This window comes from Rhinopithecus roxellana, chromosome 11 (assembly GCF_007565055.1).
Source record: "Rhinopithecus roxellana isolate Shanxi Qingling chromosome 11, ASM756505v1, whole genome shotgun sequence".
Taxonomy (NCBI): Eukaryota; Metazoa; Chordata; class Mammalia; order Primates; family Cercopithecidae; genus Rhinopithecus; species Rhinopithecus roxellana.
The window spans coordinates 80,808,816-80,821,714 of record NC_044559.1 but is presented as its reverse complement, the minus strand read 5'-3'; the positions used below and the strand labels follow the sequence as shown (position 1 = coordinate 80,821,714).

General features: G+C 41.3%; 1 protein-coding gene across 3 annotated transcripts in view; it reads left to right on the top strand.

The window, feature by feature from the left end:
- Window positions 1-610: 610 nt before the first annotated feature.
- Window positions 611-12,899, top strand: part of EXOC6 (exocyst complex component 6) — a 224,817-nt gene continuing 212,528 nt past the window's right edge. For 2 of the 3 annotated variants that reach the window (XM_030940532.1, XM_030940531.1), the window contains exons 1-2: window positions 682-861; window positions 4,159-4,270. In XM_030940532.1, coding sequence (XP_030796392.1) covers window positions 825-861; window positions 4,159-4,270 — 149 coding nt within the window. In that variant the 5' untranslated portion in view covers window positions 682-824. Of the gene's footprint in view, window positions 862-4,158; window positions 4,271-12,899 lie in introns of all 3 variants that reach the window. The other variant, XM_010381327.2, reaches the window with a different exon arrangement.

The window sequence follows — 12,899 nt, the reverse complement described above, 5'->3', positions numbered from 1 at the left end:
GGCACTACTGGCATTTCGGGCTGGATAATTCGTGTGTGTGTGTGTGTGTGTGTGTGTGTGTGTGTGTGTGTGTGTGGTGCAGGCCAGGTGGGGGTTTGTGCTGTGCATTGTAGGTTGTTTAGCAGTATCCCTGGCCCATTCCCACTAGATGTCAGTAGCACCACCCACCTCCCATGGTGACAATCAAATATGTAACCAGACATTTCCCTCCAGCAGGGCACCCGCAAGATCACCCAGTTGAGAACCACTAGCCTAGGGTCACTTAAACTTCTCTTGTCAGTGGTCAGACTTAATTCTAGGAAGTAGTCAAAGTGTTTGAGCTGCAGCTGGGAGGAGAGGTTAAGGGTCCAGACTGGGAACATTCCAGTCACACACGCCATTCTTTTTTATGGACATCTTGGAATATGGCTGTTTCAAAACTTTCCACTTCCTCCTTTTCTTTTCCTCATTTGATGAATTTGTTGTCAGCACTATGAGACGGGGGAGGTTGTTTTCTCTGTTACTTTTGGGAGGAGAGCCTCTCTTGTTCATTTAATCTGTGCAAACTTCCGGCAGGAAATGGCACTCAAGGAAAGTTTTGAATAAAAGGAAGATGCTGGTTTAGTCAGTGGAAACAGGAAGTTGTTGCCCTTGTCTCAAACAGTATAGAAGAAAGTTAAGAGGCAGAGAGAAACTGCACTTAGCAGGACTGGGAGGAGCAGAAGACAGTGGGGTGGGAGTAGAGGGAGGGTGGGGAGAGCTGAGGAGCAGAGGGAGGCAACTGGGCCACCAGGACAGAAGACCTTGAATCTCCAGGCTGAGCTGGCTGTACCGGAAGAGGATGAATGTGCTGTGTAGGAGAAGTGGGGTCATGCAGTGACAGTAAGTCAAAGCTATAGTGGTTTGTTAATTAAACTACTTTAGAGTATAGTATTCTTCTATACTATATTCTATTCTTTTTTTCTTTTTTGAGATGGAGTCTTGCTCTGTTACTCAGGCTGGAGTGCAATGGCATGATCTCGGCTCACTGCAACCTCCACCTGCCTGGTTTAAGCAGTTCTCTTGCCTCAGCCTCCCAAAGAGCTGGGACTACAGCCGCGTGCCACCATGCCCAGCTAATTTTTGTATTTTTGGTAGAGACGGGGTTTCACCATACTGGCCAGGCTGGTCTTGAACTCTTGACCTCAGGTGATCCGCCTGCCTCGGCCTCCCAACGTGCTGGGACTACAGGCGTGACCCACCGCGCCCAGCCTATTCTATTTAAATTAATACATTTTCGCTCCAATATTAACAGCATATGCCTACATTGTAAAATCTCCTTGACTAAAGAGAGAGAGAGAGAGAAAGCAAATGTGGCAAAATATTAACAATTGGTGAATCAGATGAAGGGTATATTTTTGTTCACATTATATTCTTCTTGTAATTCTTCTATAAGTTTGAAAATTTTCAAAATTAAAATTTGTGCTGTGTGGAGAGAAGAATGAATTTTTAAAACCATGTGATATTTAGAACTGGATCAGTCATCACAGATGTATGTGTTCATGAATATGTGGCATTATGTATGAATTTTTTTCTCTTCAATGTAATATAGTGATGCTGATGGCTCTCTTAAGAGTGATATCTCATCATGTATTTATGTATTTTCAGGTCCTGACAAATACAATCTAGAATTGTCAGATTTTTGCATAATTTGCACCATTTCCTTACAAGGCAGAGGTAACTCAGCTTGTAGCTTTCACTATCATTCATTCATTGGCTAAGCATTTCTTGAGTATCTACTATAACTGTATACAAGGTGTATACTCTCTTTTTTTGAGATAGAGTTTTGCTCTTGTCGCCCAGGCAGGAGTGCAGTGGTGCAATCTTGGCTCACTGCAACCTCCGCCTCCCAGGTTCAAGCGATTCGCCTGTCTCAGGCTCCGGAGTAGCTGGAATTACAGGTGCCCACCACCACAGCCGGCTAATTTTTTAATTTTTAGTAGAGATGGGGTTTCACCATGTTGGCCAGGCCTGTTGCGAACTCCTGACCTCAGGTGATCCACCCGCCTCAGCCTCCCAAAGTGCTGGGATTACAGGTGTGAGCCACCACGCCCGGCCTACAAGGTGTACACTCTTAAGCATTATGGGGAATACAAATATGAATCAGATGGACATTCTGCACACATATAATCTTATAATTTGGTATAAGTTTAAAACCTTGCACATAAAGAACTTTTTTTTTTTGGCTGAAGTGCAGTGGCTTGATCTTGGCTCACTGCAACCTGTACCTCCCAGGCTCAAGCGATTCTTGGGCTTCAGATTCCCAAGTAGCTGGGACTACAGGCGCGTGCCACCACGCCCAGCTATTTTTTGTATTTTTAGTTGGCCAGGCTAGTCTCGAACTCCTGGCCTCAAGTGATCTACCCGCCTCGGATTCCCAAAGTGGTGGGATTACAGGTGTGAGCCACCATGCCCGACCAAGAACTTTTAGATTGAAAATTATTATTTTTGTCAAGTCTCAAAGGACTTACTCATCTTATTGGGAAATGGTGTGAGGCATATTCGTGCTGTATTTGTTCCGTCCTGCCATGGAACAAAACTAGGGCTGAGGGTTGGGGGCTATTGGTCGGGATTGAAGTGAAGAATGCTGCATTGGTTTGCCATTGCTCTATAACCCATCAGTTTGTGGCTGAAAACAACAGTCATTTAGTATTGCTCTTGTATCTGTGGCTCAGCTGGGGCTTGGTTCATAAGCATGGGTTTGGATGGGCAGTTCTGTTTCAGGCTACTGCAGCTAGATGAAAATATATACCTTCCCCTGAAGGTCTGTGGACCAGTGGGGATTACTCTATTTCACGTAGCTCTCAGGGAATGCTTTTCTTAGGTGATGGCAGAGGTGCAAGAGGACAAACAGAAATATGCCTTAGAGGCTTTAGAAAGCCTAGGCTCAGAACTCACATGCTATTATTTTAGCTTATGTATCACTGGCCAGCAGAAGTCACATGGCTGAGCCCAAAGTCATGGGACAGGGACAAATAGTGTGCCCACAGTGAGGTACTGGCAAGGGTATGGATGCAGGCAGGGGTGACAAACTGATGCAGTCTATGACAAATGCCATAGATTGTAGCTATAGCATGCTTTGAATACTACATTTTTAAGAGAACAAACTTCAATTTTTTGTCAGAACTTTTAAAAAAGGTCTGATAAAAACTAAAAAAAAAAAGCTTCATATGGAAGAATGTCACTACTCATTCCTTTAAATATTGTCTTTCTTGTATTAAGCAAGAAAGCTGAGCTTAAACTGAATTGAAGAAGATCAAGTGCAAGTGGTGATGGGAAATACATGCCCATTAGTTCTTCAGGCCTACTTGGGGCTGGCTGTAGGGCACATTTTCCTTTGCTATTTTGGGCCTCTGGTTCATGCACTCTTTCTTCCTCTCAGTGGCAGCTAGCCTTCTTAAAGGCTAGCTGACATCTTCGTTCTCTTTCTTTCTCTCCATCAAAACCTATTCTGCAGAAGGGATCTAGCAAACTCATTCACAGTGAGGCATAAGGAACTGAAAAGGAGTAAGATCTAAATGCCTCCAGAAGCATTTGTATTTGAACAAGAGATAAAAGAACTAATGGCTCCATCGCTAATGGAGGAAATTGACACTGCAGAATAGAGAAGCAAAGGAGATAGACAGGGCACCAAGGAATTAGCCTAGTGACCTCAAAATCACATCCCATAACACATTTCATTTTTCCTGGGCAAATTACCTCCTTGGGTTTGTGGTCAACGACATAGTTGCAGTAACAACTAGGAATGTAGCTTTGGTTGTGTATTTAGCGTAAATAATATTAATATATATGCCTTGTCAAATCACATGCATTTAGTAAACTTATATAGTGTAATGACTCTAATTCCTACATACAGTTATTGTCTTTGAGAAACAAGTGAATAAATATAGCCGGCACTAGGCAGGAACTTTCCGAACTGTGTCAAGGTTAATAATAAGTAAAATGTTACAAGTGGAGACAGGACAGCAACAGCTGTGCAACATTCTTGGAAGCAAAGACTTTGATAGCATGAAGTCAGACAGTGAGCTTGTTTTTGTTGCTCCTTTGGGTAAACAGAGGATCCTTCCAATAATTATAAGGAAAACGGCATTTATTTTTATAAATTACAACAGTTTTTCACTCAATATCTGATGTCTGCAGCTGGGAAATCAGGGGCCTGTGGAACGATGTTGGAAGAAGAAACAGATCAAACCTACGAGAATGTCCTGGCTGAGATTCAGTCTTTCGAGCTGCCTATTGAAGCTACTTTAAGGTAGGGCACCGTTGCATTTTATTGTGTCTTCTTCAGCGGTGATAAGGTGGTCCTTTTCCTTGCTTTTTATAATTCTTTATAAGAGTAAAAAATATTTTTGCAAAACAGTTACAGTCCTGTATGTACTTAATCTCAAAGTTTTCTTATCCTTAGAGAAATTACAGGACATAATTAATCCATTTTATTTTGCATGTTTCCTAACTCATCACCATAAGATTAAAAACTATGACTTTCAAATGATCAAAAAGGACCTCAGTCACCTCCTAATAAATGTATTTGAGGTTTCAATTGTTTTCTTTAGCATATCACTTAGTGAAAAACATCCAGAACAATTAGACATATCAATGAAGCCAATTTACATTTGGGTGGATATGAGTTGTAGGAAAAAATGTAGACCATTTTTTTATATTGTAGCTGCTGTCTTGAGTGTTTGGTGACCGCTCATGTATTATTTTGTTTCCATATAAGGTTTATTTATTTTTTCTTTTTCACATCTTCTTGGATACCAACATATAAGGTTTAAAAATGGCTTATTTGGTAATGTGGGTATTAATTTGCACAGTTCAAGAATAGGATTAAAATGAAAAACTATATGTCATTGTGTTCAAAGGGCAGCTTTTAAAATTTAATTCTTATTCTCTATGTCTGCCTGTCTCTACACCTATCAGTGTGGGAACAAGATATTCATCACTGAATTTGATAGTGACAGTCAATAAATATTTGTTGACTAATATTTGTAGATTAAGTGGAAGGATATGTGTGTGTGTGTGTGTGTGACCTCTTCATTCTCAGAAAGTCCCCAGGGCCAAGTGCTTCTAAGTCCACTAAAGTTTAAACCTGGATAAGTTTCTCCCAGCTATTTAAATCGTATTTTGCATTAAACATAGTTTGAATGTCTTCAAAGGTCTTAGGGTGGTGTTAGGGACATGGTAAACAATTGAGATTTGTTGGTTGATTCTTGGATTATCAATATGTAGGTATAGTTGCAGAATAATTACAACTCCATTATAACTATTATATATACCTTCATCCTATCTGAGCATCATAAATATTCTGTGAAAAAGGGCTGGTAATTTTCAGTGGTAGAAACCAGAGCTTTGTAGCAATGGAAAACTCAATAATTTTCTCCATATGGAGCATACTTTGAATTGTACCATTGCCTTCTAAAACTTGTGTATCTGCCTGGTGGCTACGTAGGTGGTCAAGTGCTAGGTGCTAGGTAGTTAAGTGCTAGGTGCTAGGTGGCTAAGTCTAAGTGGAAACAAGAGAAAGGGTGAAGGGAGCCTAGATGTGTTTTAGTTACTATGGCCTCTGCTCCCATTGCTGCTTCAGAGCCCTTGGTCTTCAACTTGTAACCCCTTCTACGTTTCCCCAGTCTCACAACCCTGGCCAACATCTACAGACTTTGTCTGTCCTTAGAACTATCCTGTCGGCTAGTCTGTCTCTGGTGTTGGACTTGACTTCCTTTCTTGGTGCTTGGATCTTTTTTATCTTCTCTTCTTAGGACAAATATCCCTGGTACCAATCTTGTACCTGGTCTTTCTACAGCAAAAAATCATTTAGATTTGGCAGCCACAGCACTCTCTCAGCATCACCCTCAAGGGCAGAGCCTGCATAGATATGTTCTCCAGGTGCTACCTTGTCACCACCATGCAGTGGACCTAAAATACCAATTGTTAGCTTAATGTTTGGGTATAAAAAAAGGATGAGAACACTCCTTTCCAAAGGCTACTGTTAAAACACACTGATGTTATTTTGGGGTGTAGAGTGAAGTTACAAGCCCCTAACAAGCCTTTATCTGGGACAGTATTCAACAAAAAGCTTTCCTAATTTTCTAAACCGTTCATCTAATAAGTTGATTAGATGAAGACTTCTTAGATTGGCGTTTGATGCCTTTCCATACATATGTGCGTGTGTCACCAAATTTCTACTGCAACTGTGCTTCAGGAACACATCAGCTCATGTGGCCAAATATGAGGGTTGAAAAATAATGACATGAGTCTCATTTCAGTCAAACTAGACTCTGCTATTTGACAATATGCTTCCTAGAGCTTAGGGTTCCTTTCCCCTATTATTCACTATTCCTTCTGCCTGCTAAAATCCAACGTATCTTGCAAGGCATAGCTCTAATGCTCTTTCTAGCGCTACTTACCTAGCTGCTAGGTGCCAGGCACTGTGGAAACTTCTATAAAGGTTACTAAGATATAAGTAAGACACAGGCCCTGCCCTCAGGAACCTTTAGCCTGAAATGGTTATAACACAATGCACACACATAAACACACACACACAAGCCAGAATAAATGCTCTGGATTCTTTGAAGCCTCTCCTATCTAGATGTGAATATTCCATTGCGAATCCCCATCTAGATGTGAATATTCCATTGTGGAAGCCCCTAAGAATGTGATTCATATGAGCTCATGGGCTAATAGTGAAGAAAATACTTACCTTTCTAATAAAAATGAAAAGAGGCAGTCGAGCAAGAATGTCATCATTTCGGCAAAGAAGAGAAGGAGGAGGAAGTATTTTAAAATGTCAAGCTCTGGCTGCTTGCAGTGGCTAAATCCCAGCACTTTGGGAGGCTGAGGTGGGAGATCGCTTGAGGCCAGTTGAAGACCAGCCAAAGCAACATGGTGAGACCCTGTCCCTATAAAACACTTTTTAAAATTAGCTGGTGACTTGTGCCTGTAGTCTCAGCTACTCAGGAGGCCAAAGAGGGAGGCTCACTTGAGTCCAGGAAGTCAAGACTGCAGTGAGCTATGATCATGCCACTGCACCCCAGCCTGAGTGACAAGAGTAAGATCCTGTCTCCAAAACCAAAACAAAATCGAAACCAAAAGAAAACTATAAGCTCTAAGGGCTGAGAGGGTGGAAAAGGAGTTTGGCTGGAGGCAGCCGAAGGCCCTGCCGTGAGGCCCTGGAATGAACAGTGAGAGAAAGGTTAGGATACCGGGACTGGAAATGCAAGAGAGAAACATTCCCAGGGAAAAGCTTGCACCTGGGAATTCAGGTAGAGAGAATATTGAAGAGTTTGCCTACGTGTTTTTCCCTGTCACAGAAGAAAGGCATTACTTTGACAGATATTTTCTGCTGTAAAATCCTGAACTCTGTTAGCTTCCTTTCCCGGTCCACCTTGTTTTGCAGGTAGTCAACCTGAGGTGGCCTATTTGAGGTCAGAGTTTATATCTGGGCCAGGTGGAGTTTACTCCCCTAACAAGTTGAGCTCAGAGAGTTCAGTGACTCAGGACTCAAGAGATGGTTTCTACCAGTGTAATTTAAGGGCACCTGAACGACATTTCTTTTGCAGAGCATTCAAACCTTCCTGCATACTCATCCCCATACACCATATGGGAAAACGAGTCTCCTCTGTCTCAGGCGTCATGGGTGGGTTGTGGAGACAAGGAATCATTGTCAATGGCCTATAATGCCTTTCACCCCACCAGGCTGTGTTCTTCCCACCTCCTGACTTTATACATGGCTACTCCCAGGACAAGCTTCTCCCAGATGGTCCAGCTCATTTGCTGCCTGACTTTCCCAGTGAGCCCTTTTGTTGGCTTCTTTGGCCCTCTTTTCGAAACAGTGGACAAGAATCAGATGCTTCTGAGGTCTTGCATTTGTTTTCATTTTTTGTGTGAAATGGAATTTAAGGCCCATAGCATTAAGTTTAAAGGAAAGATAGTTTCAGGGGAGAGCTGAGACTCTATACTTTTCCCATGGTTTACTTGCAATGCCAATGAAACTTCCATTAAAACCATCTCAGACAACTACAGAGTTTGAATTGGGGAAGAAAATACCAGCGTGGAAAAGTGGAATTTGATGTTAGCCATGCAGATGGCGACTGAACTTAAGAAAAAAGGGGAAAATGTAAAGGAAGGCCTACTGTTAGTGCCTGTGTTGTCCCAGCATGGTTTAGCTTTGGGCATTCAAAATCCCCTACCTAGGCCAGGCGGGGTGGCTCATGCCTGTAATCCCAGCACTTTGGGAGGCTGAGGCCGGTGGATCACGTGAGCTCAGGAGTTCAAGACCAGCCTGGCCAACATGGCAAAACCCCATCTCTACTGAAAAATAACAAAAATTAACTGGTCATTGTGGTGCATGTCTGTAGTCCCAGCTGCTTGGGAGGCTGAAGTGGGAGAATCACTTGAAACTGGGAGGTGGAGGTTGCAGTAAGCCGAGATTGGGCCATTGCACTCTGGCCCGGGCGACAGAGTAAGACTCTGCTAAAAAAAAAAAAAAATCCCCTAGCTTGCAGAATATTGGTAGGCTGAAACTTAACGGGCAGGTAAAGTCTGCAATTAGTTTTCCTGCCCTAATCCTTTTGCCCTGAGCATGACTGTTTTCATTACATTGCAACCATAGGCTAATTTCTACTGGATGTTCTCATTCTGTTGAGGTTTCCTGATTTTCTCTCTAGCCTCTCCATTTGATGCAGATGTGCCTGGCTCCTTGCTAGCTCCTTCCGCTAGGGGGCGTACCTGTCCCTGGGAAACTTAATGACTGTCCGGAGCCATGTTCAAGAAAACAACATTAGTCCCTGCTGTACTCAGTATTACCAACTTACTTGCACAAGGATGGTCAATAGGTTTCAAGTAGCATATCAATTCAATGCATTGGGAATGGTTGCCTGAATCTTCATACTGAGGATGATCCTGATAAATTAGTGATGATAGCTATGGTCCTAGGATAGGGTAGTAGCAGTATTCGCAACATTTATTTACCATATTCACACTAGAACTTCCTGCTGTCAGGCATCACCCATCAGACATGCTCCCATGGATACTGAATCAGACCTGGATGTAGCCTGGGGCTCACGATGCCCCTTGGAGTCCTGCAGGTGTGTTATTAGCCCCTTAGAACAGGTCCTGAAGTCACAATGTCTGAACCGACTTGGATTCAGAAGTCACAGCATGTTTTGTGGCTGTAGCTGAGCCTGAGATGATCAAATCATGGACCCATTGTAGGGTACTGCAAAGTTAGTGGGAGGTAGAAAGGTAGGGGACTGTGGGGGTGGGGGTGGATGTCTAAAGAAGGCCCTGCAGAGGACTGGGAAAAATAGGAGGAAAAGGGAATTGTACAAGATGACGTACCAGAAGAAATTTTTGTAATTGTTTTATGATAACATAATTGTTTCACACTTGTATTCACAGACTCTCTCAGGCACTTTTCCAAAAGCTGACCGTGAAGTTTTATCAGTTTAAAAGCAAACAGGATATCATATTTCTTTGACTTTCATGTTTTTAGGAATAAAGATAACGTGCTTTTAGGAAAGGAAAGAAAACATTAAAAAAAAAACCAACCCTAAACTGTATATACTATAAAATCTTAGAATGATATACTAAAAAAAACAAACTAAATTTAACTGTGGATGTTCTAGAATGTTCTTGCTATTTATATCTTTATAAATGTAAGATTTCTATTAAATCTTATTTTATCAAGTATATTCATTGAGATCAAAGGTCTAGATTTTAATCTGGACTGGACATTTACCACTTGTATGATTTTGGCCTTAGTTTCTGAAACTATAAAGTGGGGATTATGATAAAACCTATCTCAAAGGATTAGTGTCTATAAGGTACTTAGCATAATAGTTGGCTGGTACAGAGTAAATACTCAATAATTAGTGTTGACTATTATTGTCTAGTTTACATTTGGGATGGATATTCCAGTATGACTTAATAAATATATACTTTAGAGTCGTGAAGTAAACAATCACTTATAACATCTTGAAATTCTGAGCAAGTGTGAAATATTGAGTTATGCAAATTAAAAAAATTTTTTTTTTTATTTGACAAATAATTGCATATATTTAGAGTACAGAACTTTTTTTTATTTTTATTTTTTTGACACAGAGTCTGGCTCTGTCATTCAGGCTTGAATACAGTGGCACAATCTTGGCTCACTGCAGCCTCTGCCTTTTGGGCTCAAGCAATTCACCCATCTCAGCCTCTTGAGTAGCTGGAACTACAGGTGTGTGCCACCATGCCCGGCTAATTTTTGTATTTTTTGTAGAGACGAGGTTTCACCATGTTGCCCAGGCTTGTCTCAAACTCCTGAACTCCAGCAATCTGTCTGCCTTGGCCTCTCAAAGTGCTGGGATTACAGGTGTGTGCCACCATACCTGGCCTATTTATAGTGTATATTGTGATGTTTCACGGTCTGTTTACATTGTAGAATGATTAAATCAAGTTAATTGTATCTATCACCTTACATATTTTTTTTTTTTGTGGTGAGAACATTTAAAATCTATTTTGAGCAATTTTGAAATATGCAATATATTATTATTAATTATAGTCACCATTCTGTGCAATAGGTCACCAAAGCTTATTTCTCCTAACTGAAACTTTGATTAACATCTTTGATTAACATCTTTCCTTTTCCCATCTACCTCTCTCCTCAGCCTCTGGTAACTACCATTCAACTCTCAACTTCTCTGAGTTCAACTTTTTTAGATTCTACATGTAAGTGAGATCATGCAGTATTTGTGTTTCTGTGCCTGGCTTACAGTAATGTAAATTTTATTTTGGTTGCATAATATTCAGGGGAGAGAGGTGTTAATTTTAAAAATCACATTCACTAATGCTTATATTTTATACTAATGCAATATCATGACCTGATTTCATCTCTAATGAGAATAGTATAGTGTTCTGCATAAAAATGGAGTCCAGAGAAATTGTTCAGAAATAAGTTTGGGCCTAACCATGACTGAGGCTTGCTGCATCTGTGGCACCTCAGAAAAGTCTGGAATGTCTTATGCGTGTGGGCTATACAGTTACCCAATTTTTGCTGGACATTTAAATGATATCATTAGCTATTTGATGTTTATTGCAACACTAGATAAAACTTTAAAAACATTTTTATGTTTAGGAGCCAAATATTCCAACCAGGGAGACAGTTTTGGTTATTTAGTGGTTAAGTGAATGGGCTTTGGAACCAGAAGGATACGGGTTGAAATTCCGCCTTTATAATTACTAATAGAGCTGTTGAAACGATTAGGTGAATTAGGCATGAAATGTATAATGAAATGTATCATAGCAAATGCTCATTCACTCATTCATTCAGTAAATAAATAATAATGGCACATTTACAGTGTGACAGGCAGTGGTCTGGGTGCCGTTGATACAGCAAGATCAAGATCTGGAAAGTCCGTGCTCACAGAGAGCTTGCATTTTAGTGAAGAGAGCCAGAAATACACCCATAAAAAAGTGTTAATAAGTGCTATGAAGAATAAAAAAAAATAGGCCAGGTGCAGTGGCTCACGCCTGTAATCCCACCACTTTGGGAGGCTGAGGCAGGCAAGTCATGAGGTCAGGAGTTCAAGACCAGGCTGACCAACATGGTGAAATCCTGTCTCTATTAAAAATACAAAAATTAGCCAGGCGTGGTGGTGCATGCCTGTAATCCTAGCTACTCAGGAGGCTGAGGCAGGAGAATTACTTGAACCCGGGAGGCGGAGGTTGCAGTGAGCTGAGATCACGCCACTGCACTCCAGCCTGGGTGACAGAGTGAGACTCTGTCTCAGAAAAAAAACAAAAAAGTAAGGAATAGGAGGGTTTAGGGATGCTAATATCCCTAGCCAGGGAGTAAATGTCAGCTATCATTATCATTGTCATTTCATTAGCTACATTTCTAATCCTATTTTGCCAAGAGGAGAGAGAAAAATCAGACAAGTGAGAGGAAAGGGAGAAAGGGCAAAGGGCGGTAAAGGAAGGCTAAGCAGGGAAAGAGGGAGGAATAGACAGTGCATTGAACAGGACAACGAATAAGAAAACCAACAAGGAGAAGGAAGGTAAGAGGAGACAGCAGGGACAGTTGCTTGTCTTATAAACTGCTGGTGGTGGTGGAGTTGGTGGTGGTGGTGGTGGGTGTTATTTGAAGGAAAGACAGAATGGAACTCAGAGAAAATGATATTGTTCTTTAACTGCTCAGTGGACTTTAAAATGTTTCATTTTGGGGGCTTTCAGGACATTTTTCTGAGGGCAGGGTTGGCAACATAATTTGTGGGGCCTAGGGCAAAATGAAAATGTAGATTCCTTTTTCAAAAATCATTAAGAATTACAAGATGGTGATGACAGAGTAGTGAATCAAAGGCAACTGCGTAGGTCACACACCATGAGCCAGCCCTGTCTGAGAGCTTAACACAGAACATGGTACACAACAAACATTTAATAAAAATAGTTGTTGAATGAACAAAACCCGGGGCTAGTTGCTTTTGAACTCCTCTGAGGACTGGCCCGTATTTTAGAAAAAAACGGATTTTATTTGGCTTCAATTTCAAATTTCCTTCTATTGTTCTCCACCGTGGGGTCCAGATCTTTATGGAACAGCCGATTCCTGCACAGGGTTTTACAGCCGGAATCCTCCCAGACCAGCTGGGCTTTGTTTATTCTTTTGCACTTACACAGTGTGGCCACTTGGGGTCACCACAACAAAAAGGCAGAAGCTGGAGGAGGGCCCTTGTGACGGTGGACATCTGAAACCAGTGGTTAAACGCCGCGGGGAAGGATTAGTTTATCAGAGCCAATGTATAAAGACTGTCTGTACTTTACATTTTGATACAGTTCTATAATTCTATAACAAGAGCTCTAAAACTCTTTAAGAAACATTTGAATGATGCCAAGTTTTGAGAGGATAA